The 23,501-nt window shown below is 39.8% G+C and overlaps 1 protein-coding gene across 1 annotated transcript in view; it reads left to right on the plus strand.

Annotated features, from left to right (window-relative positions):
- LOC113918073 (cell surface glycoprotein CD200 receptor 1-like) overlaps nucleotides 1-23,272 on the plus strand; it is a 36,145-nt gene extending 12,873 nt beyond the window's left edge. Inside the window, exons 3-7 of the mRNA XM_027586257.2 lie at nucleotides 224-283; nucleotides 2,776-3,093; nucleotides 3,211-3,459; nucleotides 13,799-13,904; nucleotides 22,994-23,272. Coding sequence (XP_027442058.2) covers nucleotides 224-283; nucleotides 2,776-3,093; nucleotides 3,211-3,459; nucleotides 13,799-13,904; nucleotides 22,994-23,054 — 794 coding nt within the window. The 3' untranslated portion in view covers nucleotides 23,055-23,272. The remainder of the gene's footprint in view (nucleotides 1-223; nucleotides 284-2,775; nucleotides 3,094-3,210; nucleotides 3,460-13,798; nucleotides 13,905-22,993) is intronic.
- The last annotated feature ends 229 nt before the right edge of the window (nucleotides 23,273-23,501 follow it).

Genomic DNA, 23,501 nt, shown 5'->3' on the forward strand with positions numbered 1-23,501 from the left:
ACCAAGGCTCTGGGAAGACTTCCAGGAGGATGCAACATGTGAATTGGCTCTTGAAGGAAGAAGAGCGTTTTCATAGACAGAGGGTGCTGTGTAGGCATCCCAGACTGCAAGAACCATTGAGGGAACACCTAGATATGCCTAAGATTTGTGAATACACAGTGGCTTGCACTCCTTTTAGGCACCTAAAATTGATTTCTTTTACTTTTGTCTGAATATTTTCTAGCTTCACCATATAGTTCATCTGTGGAAGGAAAGCAGAGCAGGCTCACAGCTCCTTTGGAAGGTAATATGATATTTAATTTTTTTCTAGAGGCCAGAACTAAAGGGAGGAAGTATGGAACTTCTTTAGAAACATAGCTGATTGTCTGGTCAGGGGGCCAGCCTTGAGCCCAGTTGAAGAGTATGGTGATCTGAATGCTGCAGTGTGGGGGACCCTGAATGACCCTGGTCCTCCTCCCCCCAAACTGTTCAATTCCATGGGAAGATTATGGAGCTCTCTCTATCAGGCACTGTGCCGGGCTTTGTGGGGAGCACAGAGAGGAGCAAGGTGAGCCAGACTACCAAAGCGCCCTAAAGGGGTTCAGTTTTGTGGGGGAACCCAGAAATAAGCACAGATACCCTATAAAATAGAGGAGATAAGCCCTCACATCAGGTGTGCCGGGAATGTAGAGGAGGGAGAGAGAGCACCAAAGCCTGAGAAGGCCTCAAGGAGGATGCAGCATGTGAATTGGCTCTTGAAGGAAGAGGAGGGTTTTCATAGACAGAGGGTGCTGTGTAGGCATCCCAGACTGCAAGAACCATTGAGGGAAGACCTAGATAGGCACTTGGGCTTGCTGTTTCCTTTTTGAAGTGTGGGGGCGACACAGGGATGATAAGCTTGCCAAGGTGAGTCAGTGTGAAAAAGAGGGCTTTCAAAGCCAGTACAAAGACATGTAAGTGTTGTCTTCAGGCAGTGAGAGATCTCTGAAGGGTGTCGGAGTGGAGAGGCTCACCCCTGTGTTACAGAATCATGTACCTGGCTGCAAGGTAAGGTATGAGGTGAGGAGAGGAGAATTTTGAGAGAGAGACAGATGGGAGGAGGCTTCTGTAGTGGTCCAGGTGTGTCGTGATAGGGTCTTAAACTAGGGTAAGGCAGTGAGAACAGAAAGGAAAAGGGATTTGTGTGCAGAAGGCTGCAGAGGCTGGGGGGGAGTCATAGACACTGCAGGTGAAGGGGGATTGCCGGAGGGTCATAGAGCAGAGCAAGCTGAAAGAACAGAGACTACCCAGGGTGCTTGGGATCCTCACTGATGGAGCTACTTCACTGGAGACTGTGCCCTTGTTAAAATGCATATGTTTAATTGATCAGCTCGTAGGTTCCTTTAAAATAATAGAGTCAGATCTTGAGAATAAGTATCAGGCAAAATATTAAAGCCTTAGACTGTTCACAAGCTGAAGTACAAACAGAACACTCACAACATGTTCCTCACCAGCCTCTTCTCTTTCTGCGGTCATCTTCAGCATCCTGGCCTTGGGCACATGTGTGCTCACCCACACCCACCCCTAGCTGTTCTCCAAGCAGCTATGTTGCTGCTGGCCTCTGAGCCTTGGCCAAGTTGCCTAGGGTGGGGAGCCACCTGCAGTGGTAGGAGGAGCATGGATTTAACTGCCCCTCCGATCTGCTCTGAAATCCACCCCCACTTGCTTCCTGCAGTTATGGGATCTTGATTTGGCTGTGAAATGCAAGATCTTGAGTCCATCACAGAAGAGGCAAGTGATACCAAAAGAGGAGAGGAGAGATCTCACATACAGAGTTTCGCACAACGAGGTTCACCCACATAACAGCTTAGCCCCTCACAGCTGGTTCTGTTCACGTTAAAGTGATGAGCTCCCTGCCACTCGTCTGCGTTACAGTGTGTGGTACCTGATGCCCCTAATCCTCTCTCAGCAAAGCCCTCCCAGTCATGGATGCCTGATGTGTATTTATGGGAGAGCTGAAGCTTCTAGATTGGAGAAAAATCATAGGTTGCAGGGCTTAATTTTTACACTAATGATGGGCAAAAGCAGTGAACTTCTTCATTTAATCCTTATAATTAGGTAGAATGTCTAGAACCAACATCTGTGAGCAAATTCATAGTGGGACTGTTTGGCAGTATATGTGTGACTCAATAGGAAGGAAGGAAAATCTGTTGCTTTTACTGACTTTGTGATTCTCCAAATAAAAAGTAGCTTAAAAAAGTCCAGTTTGTTCAACCTGAATGCCATCTTATGCTTTTTATTTATGTTTGTCCGAAGTGGCACCCTTCAGGATAGGCATTTCATTCTGATAGTACTGATTTAGTCTCTCTGACCAAAACTTAGGAGGAGAAAACCACATCATCAATTTTTCCACTTTCTGTCCTGAGGAGAACCAGTTATAAGATAAATCTAATAATTTCTGCTACCAAAAGATTAGATTTAGATGACGTTGTCCTTTAATTTAAATTGTGTTTTCTTGTTTGTTTTATACAGAACTTCTGAAGTGATTTTAGACCCTTAAAATATTTCTCATATATATATAGTAAATATAGTTTATCTAATAACACAGAACATGAGAAAATGCTTTCATCTTTGGATTAGGTTTAATGTGTTATATATTTTGGTTCATATTTCATTTTTTATGTAGGCCTAATATTTTGGGATAGGATCACCAGCAAAGTCATGTTCTAGTACTACTTTATGTGATATGTTGTGGAAAATTGAACACCTGAAGTTTTTTATCAAGCTTTTCTTTTCTTCCTCCTTGTGTGTGTCCAGCTAACACTTCTTGGTCTGTACCTGTGACTACAAAGGCTGTGCTCACTTGCCCTTCTGTCAGCTTAACAAATGTGCTGATAATAAGGTGGGAAATAAACCTCAGAGACAAGCCTTCCTGCATTAGAGCCTACAGGAGAGATAACAATGAGACCAGTGAAAGAAACTGTACCGACGAGAGAATATCCTGGGAGTCCAGACCCGATCAGAATCCTGCCCTTCAGATTGATCCCGTGGCCACCACTCATGATGGATATTACAGGTGTGAAGTGGCCGCACCTGATGGGAATTTCGGTCTTGGATATCACCTCCAAGTGTTAGGTAAGGTGCATGGCATATTGTGGTACGTCAGAGAAGTAGATCTGGGACTGAACCAAATCTCTCTCTCTTCCATACCCCACGTGTTAAGCCTGAAGCACTTCCCCTGCATCTTTGCAGTGCCCCCCGAGGTGACCCTGTCTCGAGGCAGCAATGGAACTCTTGTGTGCAGGGCAGCTGCAGGGAAGCCAGCTGCACAGATCTCCTGGACCCCAGGGGGAGACTGTCACACTGTGGAACAACAGTTGGGCAATGGCACAGTGACCGTCCTGAGTACATGCCACTGGGAGGACCTCCAGGTGTCTAACGTGTCCTGCTCTGTCTCCCACGTGACCGGCAACAAGACTCTGTCCTTTGAGCTGAATCCAGGTTAGTAATTCCGGTTTTTGCTTGATATGTTCATTCTTTCAGAGAAGTTACAGAAGAATGAAACAGGAGTGTGCAGAGAATTTCTCTCAAGCATAATCTCCCCACCCTCTTTTTTATGTCCTTCTCCTCCCCCATTAAGAGTTATGTCCAGAAGAATAACGCAGAAGTATGTTTTCAATAAGCCATATTTTAGAGCAAAGTTTATTATTTAATAAAGTAAAATGAAAAATAATTTAATAATTTAATGTCTACTCTATACTCGTAGTAAGTTGGCTTGAGTAGTGTACTTTTAAATTAATACTTCTGGTTTTGGGAAAAGGCTAAATTGTATTTTTAAAGAAATCTTTGTGCTTTTATTTTTATTTATTTATTTATTTATTTTTAGATATATATATTTAATTTTTAAAATTTTATTATGTTATGTTAGTCACCATAAAATACTCAGGAAAGGATTCTGCATTCTGCATCAATTGAGAGGATCATATTTTTCTCTCTCCTCTTATTAATGTGTTCTATCACATTGATTGATTTGCAAATGTTGAACCACCCTTGCGTTCTGGGGATACATCCCGCTTGGTCGTGGTGGATGATCCTTTTAATGAATTGTTGGATCCTATTAGCTAGGATTTTGTTGAGGATTTTGGAATCCATATTCATCAGGGAGAATTCTCCTTTTTGATGGGGTCTTTGCCTGGTTTGGGGATTCAGGTAATGCTGGCCTCATAGAATGAGTTTGGAAGTTTTCCTTCTGTTTCTATTTTTGAAACAGCTTTAGGAAGATAGGTATTATTTTTTTTATTTCTTCTTTGAATGTTTGGTAGAATTCCCCAGGGAATCGATCAGGCCCTGGACTCTCGTTTTTTGGAGGTTTTTAATCACTGCTTCAATCTCGTTACTGGTTATTGGGCAATTCAGATTGTCAATTTCTTCCTGTTCCAGTCTTGGCAACTTATAGGTTTCCAGGAAGGCATTCATTTCATCCAGATTGCTCAGTTTATTGGCATATAGTTGTTGATAATAATTTCTAAAAATTGTTTGTTTCCTTGGTGTTAGTCGTGATCTCTCCCCTTTCATTCATAATTTTATTAATTTGGGTCCTTTCTCTTTTCTTTTGGATGTCTGGCCAGTGGTTAATTTATCTTATTAATTCTTTCAAAGAACCAACTTCTAGTTTTATTGATCTTATCTTCTGTGCTTCTGGTTTCTAATTCATTGATCTCTGTTCTAATGTTAATTATTTCTCTTCTAATGCATGGCTTAGGCATCATTTGTTGCTTTTTCTCTAGTTCTTTAAGATGTAGAGTTAGTTGGTGAATTCGGGATTTTTCTGTTTTTTTGAGTGAGGCTTGGATGGCTATGTATTTCCCCCTTAGGACCGCCTTTGCAGTATCCCATAGGTTTTGGACCGACCTGTTTTCATTCTCATTGATTTCCATGAATTGTTTAAGTTCTTCTTTGATTTCCTGGTTGACCCAAACATTCTTGAGCAAAGTGGTCTTTAGCTTCCAAGTGTTTGAATTTCTGCCAAATTTTTTCTTGTGATTGAGTTCCAGTTTTAAAGCACTGTGGTCTGAGAATATGCAGGGAACAATCTCAGTCTTTTGCTATTGATTGAGACCTGATTTGTGACCCAGTATGTGGTCTATTCTGGAGAAAGTTCCATGTGCGCTCGAGAAGAATGAGTATTCTGTTGTTTTAGGGTGGAATGTTCTGTAAATATCTATGAGGTCCAGTGTATCATTCAAAGCTCTTGTTTCCTTTTGATTTTCTGCTTAGATGATCTGTCCATTGCTGAGAGTGGAGTATTGAGGTCTCCTACGATTAACGTATTGTTATCAATATGACTCTTTATTTTGGTTAACAGTTTGCTTATGTAGATGGCTGCTCCCATGTTGGGGGCATAGATATTTACAATTGTTAGATCTTCTTGTTGGATAGACCCTTTAAGAATGATATAGTGTCCTTCTGTGTCTCTAACTACAGACTTTGGTTTAAAATCTAATTTGTCTGATATAAGAATTGCTACTCCAGCTTTCTTTTGAGGTCCGCTGGCATGGAAGATGGATCTCCATCCCTTCACTTTCAGTTTGGATGTATCTTTAGGTTCAAAATGAGTCTCTTATAGACGGCATATGGATGGGCCCTGTCTTTTCATCCAATCTGCAACCCTGTGCCATTTTATGGGAGCATTTAGGCCATTCACATTGAAAGCGATTATTGAAAGATATGAATTAATTGTCATCATGTTGCCTGTGAAGACGTTGTTTTCATATATTGTCCCTGTAAATTTCTGTTGTGTATCACTCTTGGGGTCTTTCTCCTTTTATAGAACCCCCCTTAATATTTCTTGCAGGGCCAGCTTAGTGGTCATATGTTCTTTCAGTTTCTGCCAGTCTTGGAAGCTCTGCCTCTCTCCATCCATTCTAAATGACAGATTTGCCAGATAAAGTATTCTTGGCTGCATGTTCTCTCATTTAGTACCCTGAATATGTCTTGCCAGGCCTTTCTGGCTTGCCAGGTCTCTGTGGATAGATCTGACATTATTCTGATGTTCCTCCCTCTTTACATAAGGAATCTCTTCCCCCTAACTGCCCTTAAGATGGTTTCCTTTGTTCTAAAATTTGCGAGTTTTACTATTACATGACGGGTTGTTGGCCTGTTTTCCTTGATCTTGGGAGGGGTCCTCTCTGCCTCTAGAACACGAATGTTTGTTTCATTCCCCAGATTAGGGAAGTTCTCAGCTATGATTTGCTCAAATATATCTTCTAGTCCTCTCTCTCTCTCCACTCCCTCCGGGATTCCAGTAATTCTGACACTGGAATGCTTCATGGTGTCACTTATTTCTCTGATTCTATTTTCATAAATTCTGAGTTGTTTTTCCCTGGCCTCCTTTTTTCCCTTTTTATCTATTAAATTGTCTTCCAGGTCACCGATTCATTCTTCTGCTTCATTTACCCTAGCTGTTAGATTATCTAGATTAGATTGGATCTCATTGATAGCATTTTTAAGTTCTGCCAATTCAGCTTTTGTTTCTGCCCTTAGAGACTCTATGTTGCCATTAATTGATTTCTCCATTCTAGCTATTGTCTTCACAATTGCTAGCCTGAATTCCATCTCTGACATCTTGGTTATATCTGCATCCATTTGTAAATCTGCAGCATAAGTCATAATCTCTGAGTTTTTTCTATTTTGAGGGTTCCTCCTCCTAGTCATTCTGTTGATGGGTGGTTGAGGGAATGTATAGAGTCCAAATTATTGACCACAACCCAAGGAGGAGGCACCTGTATTCTAGGGACCTTAGGGTTACTGGCCTCTTGTTTTCCCAGCCTGTCTTCTGGGGGAGGGGCCTGCCACACTGTTACTCAGGCAACCCTGTTTGGGCAGAGTTGACCTGCCCCCCTGTGGTGGGGGATGGGCTCAGTGGGAACCAGTTTTTGGGGCTTTTGTTCTCTGGTGGCTTTCCGCATCTCTTCTGCGAGTCAGAGCAGAAGAGACCATTTCCAACCCTTTGCCTCAGAGCAGAGAGATCGTAGTCTGTTCTTCAGTGAGCTCTCCAGGCCACACCATCTCTCTTTCTGTCTGCGCTGCTATAAACTGCAGCAGCCTGGGTTGTGCTCCCCTCCGCAGCGCTCCCAGTCCTGCCTCCAGGTTGGAGCAGGTCTCTGCCCTTTGTGCTTCTAAAATCACCAGCCGTTCCCCATTCACATGCGGGATCCCGCCGTTCCAGGTTTCCATCCAGGGGGCTGCCCCAAAGTCCTTTCCCTGCCGCTACCAGTCTGCAAGTCTGTGCTCTGTCCCCAGCGTGGGAGGTTGTCACTCACTGGCTGTGTAGGATCCCCACCGCCAGGCTCCCTCCCGCTCCCCTTCAATATCTGCCCTCGGAATCATGGCTCCCCGCTTCATACCTTGAAACCAAGCGCCTGCAATATTCTGTTTGTAGAGATCCAGATCTTCTTACATCTCAGGCTGGTTTCGTGGGTGCTCAGAGTGGCCTGGTAGATATCCAACTCAATTCCGGGGACCAGTTGGAATAGGGTCCCCTACTCCTCCGCCATCTTTTCTCCCTCGAAATCTTTGTGCTTTTAGAAGGATCAAGTCACTCATAAGTTTTCTTCACAGATTTTTAGTTTGGTGGGATTTTCTTCTCCTGGTTCTTCCTAGAATTTCTTAGCTATATTATAGTAACCTCTATGCTTGATTTAAACTTTACTCTTTTCTATATATGTAGAAATATATAGAAAATATATGTATTTATTGTTAAATATATTTTTTATTGTTAATTATGATTAAGCTCACTGACAAAATTTTAAAAAACCATCTTTTTAAATTTAAATCCAGTTTATTTTTATTTATATTTATTTTTATATGTATTTATTATTTATGTATTTATTTATCTATTTATTAGCTATCTATTTATTTATTTATTTGACAGAGAGAGAGAGAGAGAACACAAGCAAGGGCAGTGGCAGGCAGAGGGAGAGGGAGAAGAAGGCTCCCCACCGAGCAGGTTGTCAGATGTAGGGCTTGATCCCAGGACCCTGGGATTAAGGCAGATGCTTAACCGACTGAGCCACCCAGGTGCCCCTAAATCCAATTTATTAGCATATAGTGTATTATTAGTTTCAGAGGTAGAGTTCAGTGATTCATCAGTCTTATATAACATCCAGTGCTCATTATATACATGCCCTCCTTAACACCCATCACCCAGTTACCCCATCCCCCTACCCTCCTCTCCTCTAGCAGCTCTCAGTTTGTTTCCTATGATTAAGAGTTCTTATGGTAGAAAAACCCCTCTTAATCCTACTTTCCACATGGTCAAATTTATTGGGTAATCCATCGGCTCTATTTTTTTTTTTTCCTTGAAGAAATCCTTCTTGAGTTTTACAACCTCTTGTTCTAGTCTGGCCTGGGGAGTCACTAGACCTGCTGCACAGCTATTGTCCTGGGCACTCTTTCTCACAGTGCTCTGCTTGATTCCATGTCTGTTTAATCTGAGTTCCTTCTACCTTCCAGACATTTGCTAGTTTTATCTCTTTATGTATGAGGCTTTCCTTAACTCATTGGTATCCTTGGCTAACCATTCATTTCAAGCATTGAGCATTCAAAATGAACTGATTGGATGCTATGTTATCTGTGGGTGATCTTGTCATCTAGTTAGCTTCAAGGAGGTAAATGAAAAAAATTAAATATGGATTCTTTAGTTATTTAAAGGACTTTTCTCTGGGACTTCTTAGGTTCTGCAGAAAATAATTCTCCAGTCTATTGTCTTAGAGGGATAATCCTGACTATTAGTGTTATGAGAGTAGGGAAGAAGAGGAGTGTGTATGTGTGTGTGTGTGTGTGTGTGTGTGTGTGTGTGTGAGAGAGAGAGAGAGAGAGAGAGAGAGAGACTGTTCAGAACTCAGACTTTTCTTTAACACCTCTCTTCAGTGTGGTACTTCCTCTCCACCCTCCATTATGTCTGGATCCTTGACTCTGGAATCTCTGCAGTTTACCTTTTCTGGTCAAACTTCCTGTTTCCTACGGTTTGAGGAAGGTGAAGTGACCTGGCTGCACAGGGTGGGAGTGGACTTGGCAGCCTACCTCTTCTTAATACAGACCTTCAAAGAAGCTTCCAACTTTGAGCTCACAGTTCACCCCCTCCACTTGCCCCTTTTTTATATATTTACCCTTCCTATTCTAAAGTCTTCTTGGTGTTCTATGGGCACCAAGATTCTTACTTATTTCTACCTTAAATTATTTGCCACCTTCTGTTCATTTTTCATTTATAATGAAATGAAATAAGTTGAAATAGTTTGAAAATAAGTTGAAAATTTTTATCTGCTCATCTCATCCATGTTCTTTGTCTTTGCAAGTCTATATGGAAAAAATTTTCCTACTGATAATTTAGTAAAGTTTAAGAAGGGGGAGGAGAAAAACCCATTTCTTTAAACCACCATTTTCTAATATCCATTATTAAAGTGATTTTTAAAAAAGATTTTAGCATTATTTACTGAGGAGAGTAACTGTGCCTTACTTATGTATGCAATCTGACTATCCAGTATTACAATAAGATGTCATGTTTATGGATGCTCAGACTTGAAGGGACTGTCTCATTCACTCTCAGCCAGTGCTGGGGTCACCTCCCTCTCTTCCTTGCAGGGCAGATCCTCAGCCTCTATGGCTATACTTCCAAAGAAAGAGAGTGCATTAATTTGCAAGAAAGGGTTTCAAAACAATATTATTGGTTTTAAATGTAATTTTTTTTCAAATAAAAGAGAAACACAATGTTTAAAAAACAAACTGTTGAAGGAATGTGGAGGGACAGGATGCCAGCCTACTTAGCCTCCACTTACTTCACTCTGCTGCCCTCAGCCCCATTCAGGGCACAGCAGGAAGAAGGTCTTAGAACCACTGCCTCTTAAAATGGATGAAAGACCTAAATGTGAGACAGGAATCCATTAAAATCCTAGAGGAGAACACAGATAGCAACCTCTTTGACCTCGGCCACAGCAACTTCTTCCTGGACACATCTCCAAGGCAAGGGAAACAAAACTGAACTACTGGGACTTAATCAGGATAAAATGTTTTTGCACAGCAAAGGAAATAGTCAACAAAACTAAAAGACAACTGCCAGAAGGGGAGGTGATATTTGCAAATGATTTATCAGATAAAGGACTAGTATACAAAATCTATAAAGAGCTTATGAAACTCAACACCCAAAAAACAAAAAAATCCAATCAAGAAATGGGCAGAAGACATGAACATACATTTCTCCAAAAAAGACATAAAAATGGCCAACAGACACATAAAAAAGTGCTCAACATCACTCCACATCAGGGAAATACAAATCAAAACCATACTGAGATACCACCTCATACCAGTCAGAATGGCTAAAATTAACAACACAGGAAACAACAGGTGTTGATGAGGATGCAGAGAAAGGGCAACCCTCTTACACTGTTGGTGGGAATGAAAACTGCTGCAGCCACTCTGGAAAACAGTATGGAGGTTCCTCAAAAAGTTAAAAATAGAGCTACTTTATGATCCCGCAATTGCACTACTAGGTATTTGTCTAAAGGATACAAACATAGCAATTCAAAGGGGCACATGCACCAGAATGTTTATAGCAGCAATGCCCACAACAGCCAAAGTATGGAAAGAGCCCAGATGTCCATTGAGAGATGAATGGATAAAGATGGTGTGGCATATATATACATAGTGGAATATTACTCAGCCATCAAAAAGAATGAAATCTTGCCCCTTGCAACGATACAGACGGAACTAGAGGGTATTATGCTAAGCGAAATAAGTCGGTCAAAAAGACAAATACCATATGATTGCACTCATATGTGGAATTTAAAAACAAAACAGATTAACATAGGGGAAGGGAAGGAAAAATGAAGATGAAAACAGAGATGGAGGCAAACTATAAGAGACTCCTAATGCTAGGAAACAAACAGCGTTGTTGGAGGGGAAGTGTGTGGGAAAATGGGGTATTTAGGAGGGCACATTATGTAATGAGAACTGGGTGTTATAAGCAACTGATGAATTACTAAATTCTACCCCTGTATCTAATAATACAGAAGATGTTAACTAAATTGAATTTAAACAAACAAACAGTGCCTCTCAGAGCTGGCAATTCCTTTGTTGACATCTCTTTTTGCTGCCAGAGTTAATAAATAATTGAAAGTTGCTACCATGCACTCATGTCAGTTTCAAAGACCTGGAAGAAAGGTGACTTCAGGATTCAGTTGTTTTTCCAATTACCTCCTTTGCAACTCCCCATTTATTTCTGAATATTGGAGATGAGAAACACCCTGATATTACTGTAACTGAGAAATTTAGTCTGCACATCTCTCCTATAGGAATTCATCATTCATGAATTCTTAAAGCCACAAAACCTTGACTTAGGATGATGTCTTGCTAAATACCCTAGAATTGGAATTAATAAAGCAATTTTATTATAATAATGAGTTGAACTATTAATGAGTTAAAACTGTTTAAAATCACAGAAGTGAACTTCCTGAACTCTGAGACATCCTTGAACATATATTTTATTTTACAGTTATATATATATTTGATAGACTTTAGTTTTTAGAGAAGTTTTAAGTTCACAGCAAAATTGAGTGGAAAGTGCAGAGAGTTCCCATATTACCCCGTCCCAACACAAGCACTGTCTCCCCCTCTCTACATCACCCATGCTACAGTACAGTACATTTGTGAGAGTAATAAACCTACATTAACACAACATTATCAGGGCTGTGTTACCAGGGGTACTTGGAAAAGACGGTGGAGGAGTAGGGGACCCTATTCCAAATGACCCCCGGAATTGACCTGGATATCTACCAGACCACAAACAATCCTAAAATTTGTATGGAATCAGAAAAGACCCCGAATCACCAAGGAAATGGAAAAGGAAAAACAAAGCTGGGGGCATGATGTTACCTGATTTCAAGCTATATTACAAAGCAGTCATCACCAATACTTCATGTTACTGGCACAAAAACAACCATATAGACCAATGGAACAGAATAGAGAACCCAGATATGGAACCTCAACTCTATGGTCAAATAATCTTCACAAAGCAGGAGAAAATATGCAATGGAAAAAAGACAGTCTCTTCAATAAATGGTGCTGAGAAAATTGGACAGCCACGTGCAGAAGAATGAAACTCAACCATTCTGTAACAGCATACACAAAGATAAACTCAAAATGGATGAAAGACCTCAATGTGAGACAGGAATCCATCAAAATCCTAGAGGAGAACATAGGCAATAACCTCTTTGACATCGGCCACAGCAACTTCTTTCAAGATACATCTCCAAAAGCTAGTGAAACAAAAGCAAAAATGAACTTTTGGGACTTCATCAAGATAAAAAGCTTCTGCACAGCAACGGAAATAGTCAACAAAACAAAGAGGCAACCCACAGAATGGGAGAAGATATTTGCAAATGACACTACAGATGAAGGGCTGGTATCAAAGATCTATAAAGAACTTCTCAAACTCAACATCCAAAAAACAAATAATCAAGTCAAAACACGGGCAGAAGACATGAACAGACACTTCTCTGAAGAAGACATACAATGGCTACAGACACATGAAAAAATGTTCATCATCATTAGCCATCAGGGAAATTCAAATCAAAACCACATTGAGATACCACCTTACACCAGTTAGAACGGCAAAAATGGACAGGGAAAGAAACAACAAATGTTGGAGAGGTTGTGGAGAAAGGGGAACCCTCTTACACTGTTGGTGGGAATGCAAGTTGCTGTAGCTACTTTGGAAAACAGTGTGGAGGTTCCTCAAAAATTTAAAAATAGAGCTACCCTATGACCCAGCAATTGCACTCCTGGGTATTTACCCCAAAGACACAGATGTAGTGAAAAGAAGGGCCATATGCACCCCAATGTTCATAGCAGCAATGTCCTCAATAGCCAAACTGTGGAAAGAGCTGAGACACCCTTCAACAGATGAATGGATAAAAAAGATGTGGTTATATACAATGGAATATTACTCAGCCATCAGAAAGGATGAATACCCAACTTTTACATCAACATGGATGGGACTGGAGGAGATGATGCTAAGTGAAATAAGTCAAGCAGAGAAAGTCAATTATCAGATGGTTTCACTTATTTGTGGAACCTAAGGAATAGAATGGAGGACATTAGGAGAAGGAAGGGAAAAATGAAGAGGGGGGAGATCGGAGGGAGAGAAAAACCATGAGAGATGATGGACTCTGAGAAACAAACTGAGGGTTTTAGAGGGGAGGGGGATGGGGGGATGGGTTAGCCCGGTGATGGGTATTAAGGAGGGAACATACTGCATGGAGCACTGGGTGTTGTATGAAAACAATGAATCATGGAACACCACATCAAAAACTAATGATGTATTGTATGGTGACTAACATAACATAATAAAATTAAATTAAAAAAACCACGACATTATCACTCAAAGTTTGTAGTTTACATTAGGGTTCACTCTAGGTGTACATTCTATGAGTTTTAGCAAATGTAGAAGTGGCATATATCCACCACTGTAGTTTCATACAGAGTAGTTTCACTGTCCCAAAGGTCCCCTATGCTCACTTGCTCATCTCTCCCTCCACCCTAACCTCTAGCAACCCCTGATCTTTACACTGTCTCCATAGTTTTGCCTTTTCCAGAATGTTTATATAATTGGAATCATACAGAATGTAGCAGTGTCAGATTGGCTTCTTTCACTGAGTAATATGCATTTAAATTTCCTCCATGTCTTTTCATGACTTGATAGCTCATTTCTTTTTAGTGCTAAGTAATATTTCATTGTCTGGATGCACCACAGATAAACCATATATTTTTGTGTTTATATTTACAGGTGACCAATCACCACGAAACTTAACTATTCTATTTATCACCTCTTCTATTTTGATTACCTTGGTCATTGTGGGATCCATTTGGCTTTTGAAAATCGATTGCTGCAGGTATTGAGTGATGCTTTTTCTTAGCTTTCTTGGGCTAGAAGGGGCCAGGTATATGGAGTTAATGGGGTATAATTAATGTGTTAACAATAACTCTCCCATAATCAAGAAGCATGTCCTAGAGGTGTTAGATTTGGACGACTCTAAATGACAAGACGGATTTTGCTTGGTCACTTAGGCATGCAAGCATAGTGAAATAGGCCATTTAGGGCAAGATCTTGGTAGAGACAATGTATGCTAATCTGTATTTGAGAAAAGAATAACAATAATTCATTTCATGTACCAAAAAGGATGTGCCACATTTATTTCATATATCTGGCTTCTGTTGCATAATTGTGGTTCCTTTCCCCAAATCCAGAATTATATTGTTTAGATATATTAACTGCAAGCAGCATTCTTATTTCTGATAGTCCATTTCTGATTTACTATGGCTTCTATAAAAAATAAACCACACATATCAAGAGTATACTGTTTTGTTTTCCTATTTTTCATTAAATAATGATGTTTTCTACATTCACTCCAGCTTATTTTTTGGGGGGGCAGAAAATGTTAATTAAAAAAAAAGAAGCTACTGAAGTTGTTGAGGAGGTAAGATAACATTAAAAAGTATTTTTGCAAACTTTTTTTTTTGCATCTGTAAAAGGCATTTATTCTGAGAATCTAAAATCTGGACAAAGAATACTGAACTTTTTAGAAAAAGCCTACACAGGATTTTGTTGTTTCTTCCTAATACATTAACAAACCAAATAAGGAGAAAAGAAAAACTTTTAAAACAGTATCGCTCCAGTTTGTCTGCAGTTATGGGATTCAAAATATTCCTGTTCTATTGAGGTAAAAGCTGCAAACTTTGGTAAAGTTAGAAAAAAAAATCAACAAATCATTAAAAAAAAATACAAAACCAAAAAAGAAAAAAACAAAACAAAAACAAAAACACAACCAAACCCTAAGTTATAGCTTTCTTGGTACATATACAATAACTACAAAAAATTTCATTCAAAAAAGTACTTAAAAAAAATTCCCCTCTTAAAATTCTCAGTTGGTGAGCTGACAATTCAATTGAAAGGATCCACAGAAATGAAATCATCCCCAAACACTCACCCAGTATCAGGAAGAACTGGCTAGCCCCCGTTTTAGAATCTGGCCGGCGTTTTCAACAATTCAGCGCTAAAAGAGAGCCTCGTGTTTACAACAAAAGAAACACCCCAAGGCAAATGTCAAAATATAGCCATGTAATTATAATTTGCATCCATATTAGTATTTTAGTTAAAAAGCAAATATTCTAATTTCATAATGCTAATAGTCAGGTGTACTTATTTTGTGAATTATCTACCATGTACTACTTATACACATTCTGAACAATATTGTAATTTCAAGAACTGTATCCTATATAGCACATAATATTTGCCAAATTTGGACTCTAATGTTTGGAGAAACTGAATTGGCCTTTCCTCCCTCATGAAACCATCTCTAATTCTTGACTTCCCTTTCTCCATACGAACATTATTTCCCTCTTACTTGCACTTAAATCCTCTTCCGCTCCATTATCTCTTTTTTTTAAATTTTTATTTTGTTATGTTAAACAACATACATTACATCATTAGTTTTTGATGTAGTGATCCATGATTCATTGTTTTCATATAACACCCAGTGCTCCATGCAGAATGTGCCCTCTTTAATACCCATCACCAGGCTAACCCATCCCCCCACCCCCTCCCCTCTAGAATCCTCAGTTTGTTTCTCAGAGTCCATCGTCTCTCATGGTTCGTCTCTCCCTCTGATTCCACCCCCTTCATTTTTCCCTTCCTATTATCTTTTTTTTTTAACATATAATGTATTATTTGTTTCAGAGGTACAGGTCTGTGATTCATCAGTCTTACACTATTCACAGCGCTCACCATAGCACATACCCTCCCCAATGACTATCACCCAGCCACCCCATCCCTCCCACCCCCCACCACTCCAGCAACCCTCAGTTTGTTTCCTGAGATTAAGAACTCCTCATATCAGTGAGTACATATGATACATCTCTTTCTTTGATTGACTTATTTCGCTTAGCATAATACCCTCTAGTTCCATCCACGTCTTTGCATATAGCAAGATTTCGTGGGGTTTTTTTTGATGGTTGCATAATATTCCATTGTGTGTGTGTGTGTGTGTGTGTGTGTGTGTGTGTATGCCACATCTTTATCCATTCATCTGTTGATGGACATCTTGGCTCATTCCATAGTTTGGGTATTGTGGACATTGCTGCTATAAACATTGGGGTTCACATACCCCTTTGAATCACTACATTTGTTTCTTCGGGGTAAATACCCAGTAGTGGAATTGGTGGGTCGTATGGTAGCTCTATTTTCAACTTTTTGAGGAACCTCCATACTGTTTTCCAGAGTGGCTGCACCAGCTTGCATTCCCACCAGGAGTGTAGGAGGGTTCCTCTTTCTCTACATCCTCACCAACAATTTCGTTTCCTGACTTGTTAATTTTAGCCATTCTGACTGGTGTGAGGTGATATCTCATTGAGGTTTTGATTTGGATTTCCCTGATGCCAAGGGATGTTGAGCACTTTTTCATGTGTCTGTTGGCCATTTGGATGTCTTCTTTGGAAAATGTCTGTTCATGCCTTCTGCCCATTTCTTGATTGGATCATTCGTTCTTTGGGTGTTGAGTTTAAGAAGGTCTTTATAGATTTTGGATACTAACCGTTTATCTGATATGTCATTTACAAATATCTTCTCCCATTCTGTCGGTTGTCTTTTGGTTTTGTTGACTGTTTCTTTTGCTCTGCAAAAGCTTTTTATCTTGATGAAGTCCCAATAGTTCATTTTTGCCCTTCCATCTCTTGCCTTTGGTGATGTTTCTAGGAAGAAGTTGAGGCGGCTGAGGTCGAAGAGGTTGCTCTCTGTGTTCTCCTTTAGGATTTTGGTGGATTCCTGTCTCACATTTAGGTTTTTTCAACCATGTTGAGTCTGTTTTTGTGTGTGGTGTAAGGAAACGGTCCAGTTTCATTCTTCTGCATGTGGCTGTCCAATTTTCCCAACACCATTTGTTGAAGAGACTGTCTTTTTTTCCATTGGACATTCTTTCCTGCTTTGTCAAAGATTAGTTGACCATTGAGTTGAGGGTCCATTTCTGGGCTCTCTATTCTGTTCCATTGATCTATGTGTCTGTTTTTGTGCCAATACCATACTGTCTTGATGATGACAGATTTGTAATAGAGCTTGAAGTCCGGAATTGTGATGCCACCAGCTTTGCTTTTCTTTTTCAACATTCCTCTGGCTATTCGAGGTCTTTTCTGGTTCCATACACATTTTAGGATTATTTGTTCCATTTCTTTGAAAAAAGTGGATGGTATTTTGATAGGGATTGCATCAGATTGCTCTAGGTAGCATTGACATCTTCATAATATTTGTTCTTCCAATCCATGAGCAGGGAACGTTTTTCCATTTCTTTGTGTCTTCCTCAATTTCTATCATGGGTATTCTATAGTTTTCTGAGTACAGATTCTTTGCCTCTTTGGTTAGATTTATTCCTAGGTATCTTATGGTTTTGGGTGCAATTGTAAATGGGATCGACTCCTTAATTTCTCTTTCTTCTGTCTTGTTGTTGGTGTATAGGAATGCCACTGATTTCTGTGCATTGATTTTATATCCTGCCACTTTACTGAATTCCTGTATGAGTTCTAGCAGTTTTGGGGTGGAGTCTTTTGGGTTTTCCACATAAAGTATCATATCATCTGCAAAGAGTGAGAGCATGACTTCTTCTTTGCTGATTCGTATGCCTTTTATTTCTTTTTGTTGTCTGATTGCTGTGGCTAGGACTTCTAGTACTATGTTGAATAGCAGTGGTGATAGTGGACATCCCTGCCGTGTTCCTGACCTTAGGGGGAAACTCTCAGTTTTTCCCCATTGAGAATGATATTCACTGTGGGATTTTCATAGATGGCTTTTATGATATTGAGGTATGTACTCTCTATCCCTACACTCTGAAGAGCTTTAATCAAGAAAGGATGCTGTACTTTGTCAAATGCTTTTTCTGCATCTATTGAGAGGATAATGTGGTTCTTGTTCTTTCTTTTATTAATGTATTGTATCACATTGATTGATTTGCGGATATTGAACCAATCTTGCAGCCCAGGGATAAATCCCACTTGGTCGTGGTGAATGATCCTTTTAACGTACTGTTGGATTCTATTGGCTAGTATTTTGGTGAGAATTTTTGCATCCATGTTCATCAGGGATATTGGTCTGTAGCTCTCCTTGATGGGGTCTATCTGGTTTTGGGATCAAGGTAATGGTGGCCTCATAAAATGAGTTTGAAAGTTTTCCTTCCATTTCTAGTTTTTGGAACAGTTTCAGAAGAATAGGTATTAATTCTTCTTGAAATGTTTGATAGAATTCCCCTGGGAAGCCATCTGGCCCTGGGCTTTTGTTTGTTGGGAGATTTTTGATGACTGCTTCAATTTCCTTAGTGGTTATAGGTCTGTTCAGGTTTTCTATTTCTTCCTGGTTCAGGTTTGGTAGTTGATACATCTCTAGGAATGCATCCATTTCTTCCAGATTATCTAATTTGATAGTATATAGTTGTTCATAATATGTTCTTATAATTGTTTGTATTTCTTTAGTGTTGGTTGTGATCTCTCCTCTTTTATTCATGATTTTATTTATTTGGGTCCTTTCTGTTTTCTTTTTGGTAAGTCTGGTCAGGGGTCCATCAATCTTATTAATCCTTTCAAAGAACCAGCTCCTAGTTTCGTTGATCTGTTCTACTGTTCTTTTGGTTTCTATTTCATTGATTTCTGCTCTGATCTTTATTATTTCTCTTCTCCTGCTGGACTTAGGCTTTATTTGCTGTTCTCTTTCCAGGTCCTTTAGGTGTATGGTTAGGTTGTGTATTTGAGACCTTTCTTGTTTCTTGAGAAAGACTTGTATTGCTATATACTTTCCTCTTAGGACTGCCTTTGCTGTATCCCAAAGATTTTGAACAGTTGTGCTTTCATTTTCATTTGTTTTCATGAATTTTTTAAATTCTTCCTTAATTTCCTGGTTGACCCATTCATTCTTTTTTTTTTTTTTTCAATGAGATACCACCCATTCATTCTTTAGTAGGATGCTGTTTGGTCTCCAGGTATTTGAGTTCTTTCTGACTTTCCTCTGGTGATTGAGTTCTAGTTTCAAAGCATTGTGGTCTGAAAATATGCAGGGAATGATCCCAGTCTTTTGGTACCAGTTGAAACCTGATTTGTGACCTAGGATGTGATCTATTCTGGAGAATCATCCATAGGCACTAGAAAAAAATGTGTATTCTGTTGCTTTGTGGTGGAATGTTCTGAATATATCTGTGAAATCCATTTGGTCCAGTATGTCATTTAAAGTCTTTATTTCCTTGTTGATCTTTTGCTTAGATGATCTGCCCATTTCCGTGTGGGGGATGTTAAAGTCCCCTACTATTATTGTATTGTTGTCAATGTGTTTCTTTGATTTTGTTATTAATTGGCTTATATAATTGGCTACTCCCATGTTAGGGGGATAGATATTTACAATTGTTAAATCTTCTTGTTGGATAGACCCTTTAAGTAGGATATAGTGTCCTTCCTCATCTCTTATTACAGTCTCTGGTTTAAAATCTAATTTTTCTGTATAAGGATTGCCATCCCAACTTTCTTTTGGTGTCCATTAGCATGGTAAATGGTTTTCCACCCCCTCACTTTCAATCTGGAGGTGTCCTTGCATCTAAAATGAGTCTCTTGCAGACAGCATATCGATGGGTCTTGTTTTTTTATCCAATCTGATACCTTGTGTCTTTTGATTGGGGCATTTAGCCCATTTACATTCAGGGTAACTATTGAAAGATATGAATTTAATGCCATTGTATTGCCTGTAAGGTGACTGTTACTGTATATTGTCTCTGTTCCTTTCTGGTCTATGTTACTTTTAGGCTCTCTCTTTGCTTAGAGGACCCCTTTCAATATTTCTTGCAGGGCTGGTTTGTGTTTGCAAATTCTTTAAGTTTTTGTTTGTCCTGGAAGCTTTTTATCTCTCCTTCTATTTTCAGTGACAGCCTAGCTGGATATAGTATTCTTGGCTGCATATTTTTCTCGTTTAGTGCTCTGAATATATCATACCAGTCCTTTCTGGCCTGCCAGGTCCCTGTGAATAGGTCTTTTGCCAATCAAATGTTTCTACCATTGTAGGTTACAGACCTTTTGTCCTGAGCTGCTTTCAGGATTTTCTCTTCTCCTCTGAGACTCGTAAGTTTTACTATTAGATTTCGGGGTGTTGACCTATTTTTGTTGATTTTGAGGGGGTTCTCTGTGTCTCCTGGATTTTGATGCCTGTTTCCTTCCCCAGATTAAGGAAGTTCTCTGCTATAATTTGCTCCAGTATTCCTTCTGACCCTCTCTCTCCTTCTTCCTCTGGGATCCCAATTATTTTAATATTGTTTTGTGTTATGGTATCACTTATCTCTCAAATTCTGCCCTCGTGATCCAGTAGTTGTTTATCTCTTTTTCTCAGCTTCGTTATTTTCCATCATTTGGTCTTCTACATCACTAATTCTCTCTTCTGCCTCATTTTTCCTAGTAGTTAGAGCCTCCATTTTTGATTTCACCTCATTAATAGCCTTTTTGTTTTAGACTTAGTTAGATTTTAGTTCTTTTATTTCTCCAGAAAGGGTTTCTCTAGTATCTCCCATGCTTTTTTCAAGCCCAACTAGTATCTTTATAATCATCATTCTGAACTCTAGTTCTGACATCTTACTAATGTCCGTATTGATTAGGTCCCCGGCAGTAGGTACTGCCTCTTGTTCCTTTTTTTGAGGTGAGTTTTTGTCTCTCGTCATTTTGTCCAGAGGAGAATAGTTGAATGAGAGAACAAAATGCTAACAGGGTAACAACGACCCCAGAAAAATATGCACTAACCATTCAGAAGAGACCCAAAACTGGGGGAAAAGGGAAAGAAAGAAAAAAAAAAGAAAAAGATAAAAAAAGAAGAATATGATCAAATATGATCAGGCTGTTGAATATATCAGTGACACACAGCAGATTTTGGGCGTATTTTGGTTTGTTAGAAGAAAGTGCCTCCCAAAATTTTAAAGAAAGAAAAACTTATATATGTACAAAAATAAGGGTAAATATGATGAAGGGATGGAATATGATTGTAAAGATGAAAATTATAAAAGATTTTATAAAAGGAATTGATAAGATAAGAAGTTGGTTGAAAAAAGAAAGAAGAGAAATTTTTTTTAAAGAAAGGGAGAGAATTGATCAGGCAGGAGACTAGAACAAAGCCATACACTAGAGATTTCGGGTATATTTTGGTCTGTTAGAAGAAACTGGATCCAGGGCGCCTGGGTGGCTCAGTCGGTTAAGTGGCTGCCTTCGGCTCAGGTCATGATCCTGGGGTCCCGGGATCGAGCCCCATGTCCGGCTCCCTGCTCAGCAGAGAGCCTGCTTCTCCCTCTCCCTCTGCCTACTTGTGCCTCTATCACTGTGTCAAATAAATAAAATCTTTAAAAAAAAAAAAGAAGAAGAAACTGGATCCCAAAATTTTAAAGAGAGTACAACTTATATATATACCAAAAATAAGGTTAACTACAATGAAGGGATTGAATATGACTAAAAATGAAAAATAAAAAAAGATTTTTAAAAAAGGGATTGATAGGATGTTGGTTAAAAAAGGAAAAAGAAAAATTCCAAAAAATAGAAAAAGAACCAAAGAAAATTTTAAAAATTAACTTTAAAAGACTAAAGAATCATGGGAAAAAAGCCACGAATTCTATGTGCAGTACTCCCCTAGTGCTGGAGTTCTGCCATTCTCATTGATTGGCAAACTTGATCTTGGCTGGCTGTTCTTGCTGATCTTCTGGGGGAGGGGCCTGTTGCGTGGTTCCCAAATGTCTTTGCCAGAGGCGGAATTGCCCCGCCCTTGCCAGGGGCTGGGTTAAGTAATCTGCTCGGGTTTGCTCTTGTAGCTTTTGTTCCCTGCAAGCTTTCCATATAGCTTTGGAGGCCGAGAGTGAAAATGGCAGCCTCCCAATCTCTGCCCTGGCAGAACCGAGAACTCAGGGCCCCGCTCCTCAGTGAGCCCCCAGAGAAAAGCAGTCAGTCACTCCCATCTCCCCGGTCTCCGGCTGCACTCCATTCTCACCCGGTCTCTGACCGAGTGTTTCTATCTCTGGCACACGACCCTGTTTGGAGTCTCAAAACCCAGCAGATTCCTGCAGTGCACTCCCGTGCCACTCCTCCCGGGGGAGGAAGGGGGTCTCCCCAGATCTGCCCCTTGTTGGGTCCCTGCTGGAAGAGCAGTGGCCCGACTGTGCCGCAGATCATGGTTTATGGCAACCCCCGAGCTGAGAGCCCACTCCCCGGCTCCGTCTTTGAAGGTGGCTTCCCTGCTCCAATACCTGAGAGCTCTGCCTCACTTAGGCATCCCCAGTCTTTCTGTGACCCTGAATGTCCTGAGACCACACTGTCCCAGCGAGGCTTCCACCCCCTGCTTAGCCACTAGAGCTACGTCCCTCAGCAGAGCCGACTTCTAAAAGTTCCAATTTGTGCTCCACTGCTCTATCACTTGCCAGTAGTGGCTGATGGAGGCTCCCTCCCCCGCCATCTATCTTCCCGAATATAGCCTCGGATTCACTTCTCTGCACGTCCTACCTTCCAGAAAGTGGTCGCTTTTCTGTTTAGAGAGTTCTTTTCTTCAATCTCCTGTTGAGTTTGTAGGTGTTCAGAATGGTTTGATCCCTATCTCGCTGAATTCCTGGGACCAGACGAAATTTATGTCTCCTCCTCCTCCATTATCTCTTATTACCAGGAGCTTCCCAAGTCTTTGACCCTCTCCTTTGAAATACCTCACATATTACTTCATTTTATTGTCAAGCAAGCTTTATAATCTCACCCTGAGACTTAAGTAATCAGTAATTTTTTTGACAAAATAATAGAAAAAAAGTCTTTCTCTTGTGTCCATGTAAGCCCAGAGACACAAATATAAGCACTCTTGGTAGATACTAAAGCTAATTGTACTTTGAGAAAAACATAGGTAGTTGATGACTTCTGGATTTTTTGAATTAATTTTGACTTTGAGTTTTTTTCTTAGGATGAAACACAGCCCTATGTCAGCTACACAGAGAAGAACAATCCCCTCTATGACACTGTGAGCAACTGAAGAGGTCTCAGGTTTTACAAAGTGAAGTTGATGGGCTGTGTCTCCATAGATTTTTATAAGTTACTGGAATCTAACAGCAGGACAAATGAATAAAGATACAGCACAGCTACTATTTTGATTTTCTTAGAGTTGTAGCATGAAACTCTATTTTGAGGTTAGCTTTTCAAAGATTCTGAGAAGACAGAGATGTTTTAAAGGGTTTTAACTCATATCCTTATACAATTGAAAAACTTTAGAATGTTAGCTGCTATTAGCTAGATATTGAAGAATTGATATTAATACAAAGAAAGCATATGCTCATGATAAAACATTCAAATTGTTCAGTACAGTTGATAATGAAAACTGAGTTTCCTCAAGAAGGAACTCTGTAGAAGGAACAATCATCAACAGCTTTTATATATTCTCCCAGAAAATTTTATGTACATATACCTGTATAGCC

Source organism: Zalophus californianus, chromosome 1 (genome assembly GCF_009762305.2).
Source record: "Zalophus californianus isolate mZalCal1 chromosome 1, mZalCal1.pri.v2, whole genome shotgun sequence".
NCBI classification, from domain to species: domain Eukaryota; kingdom Metazoa; phylum Chordata; class Mammalia; order Carnivora; family Otariidae; genus Zalophus; species Zalophus californianus.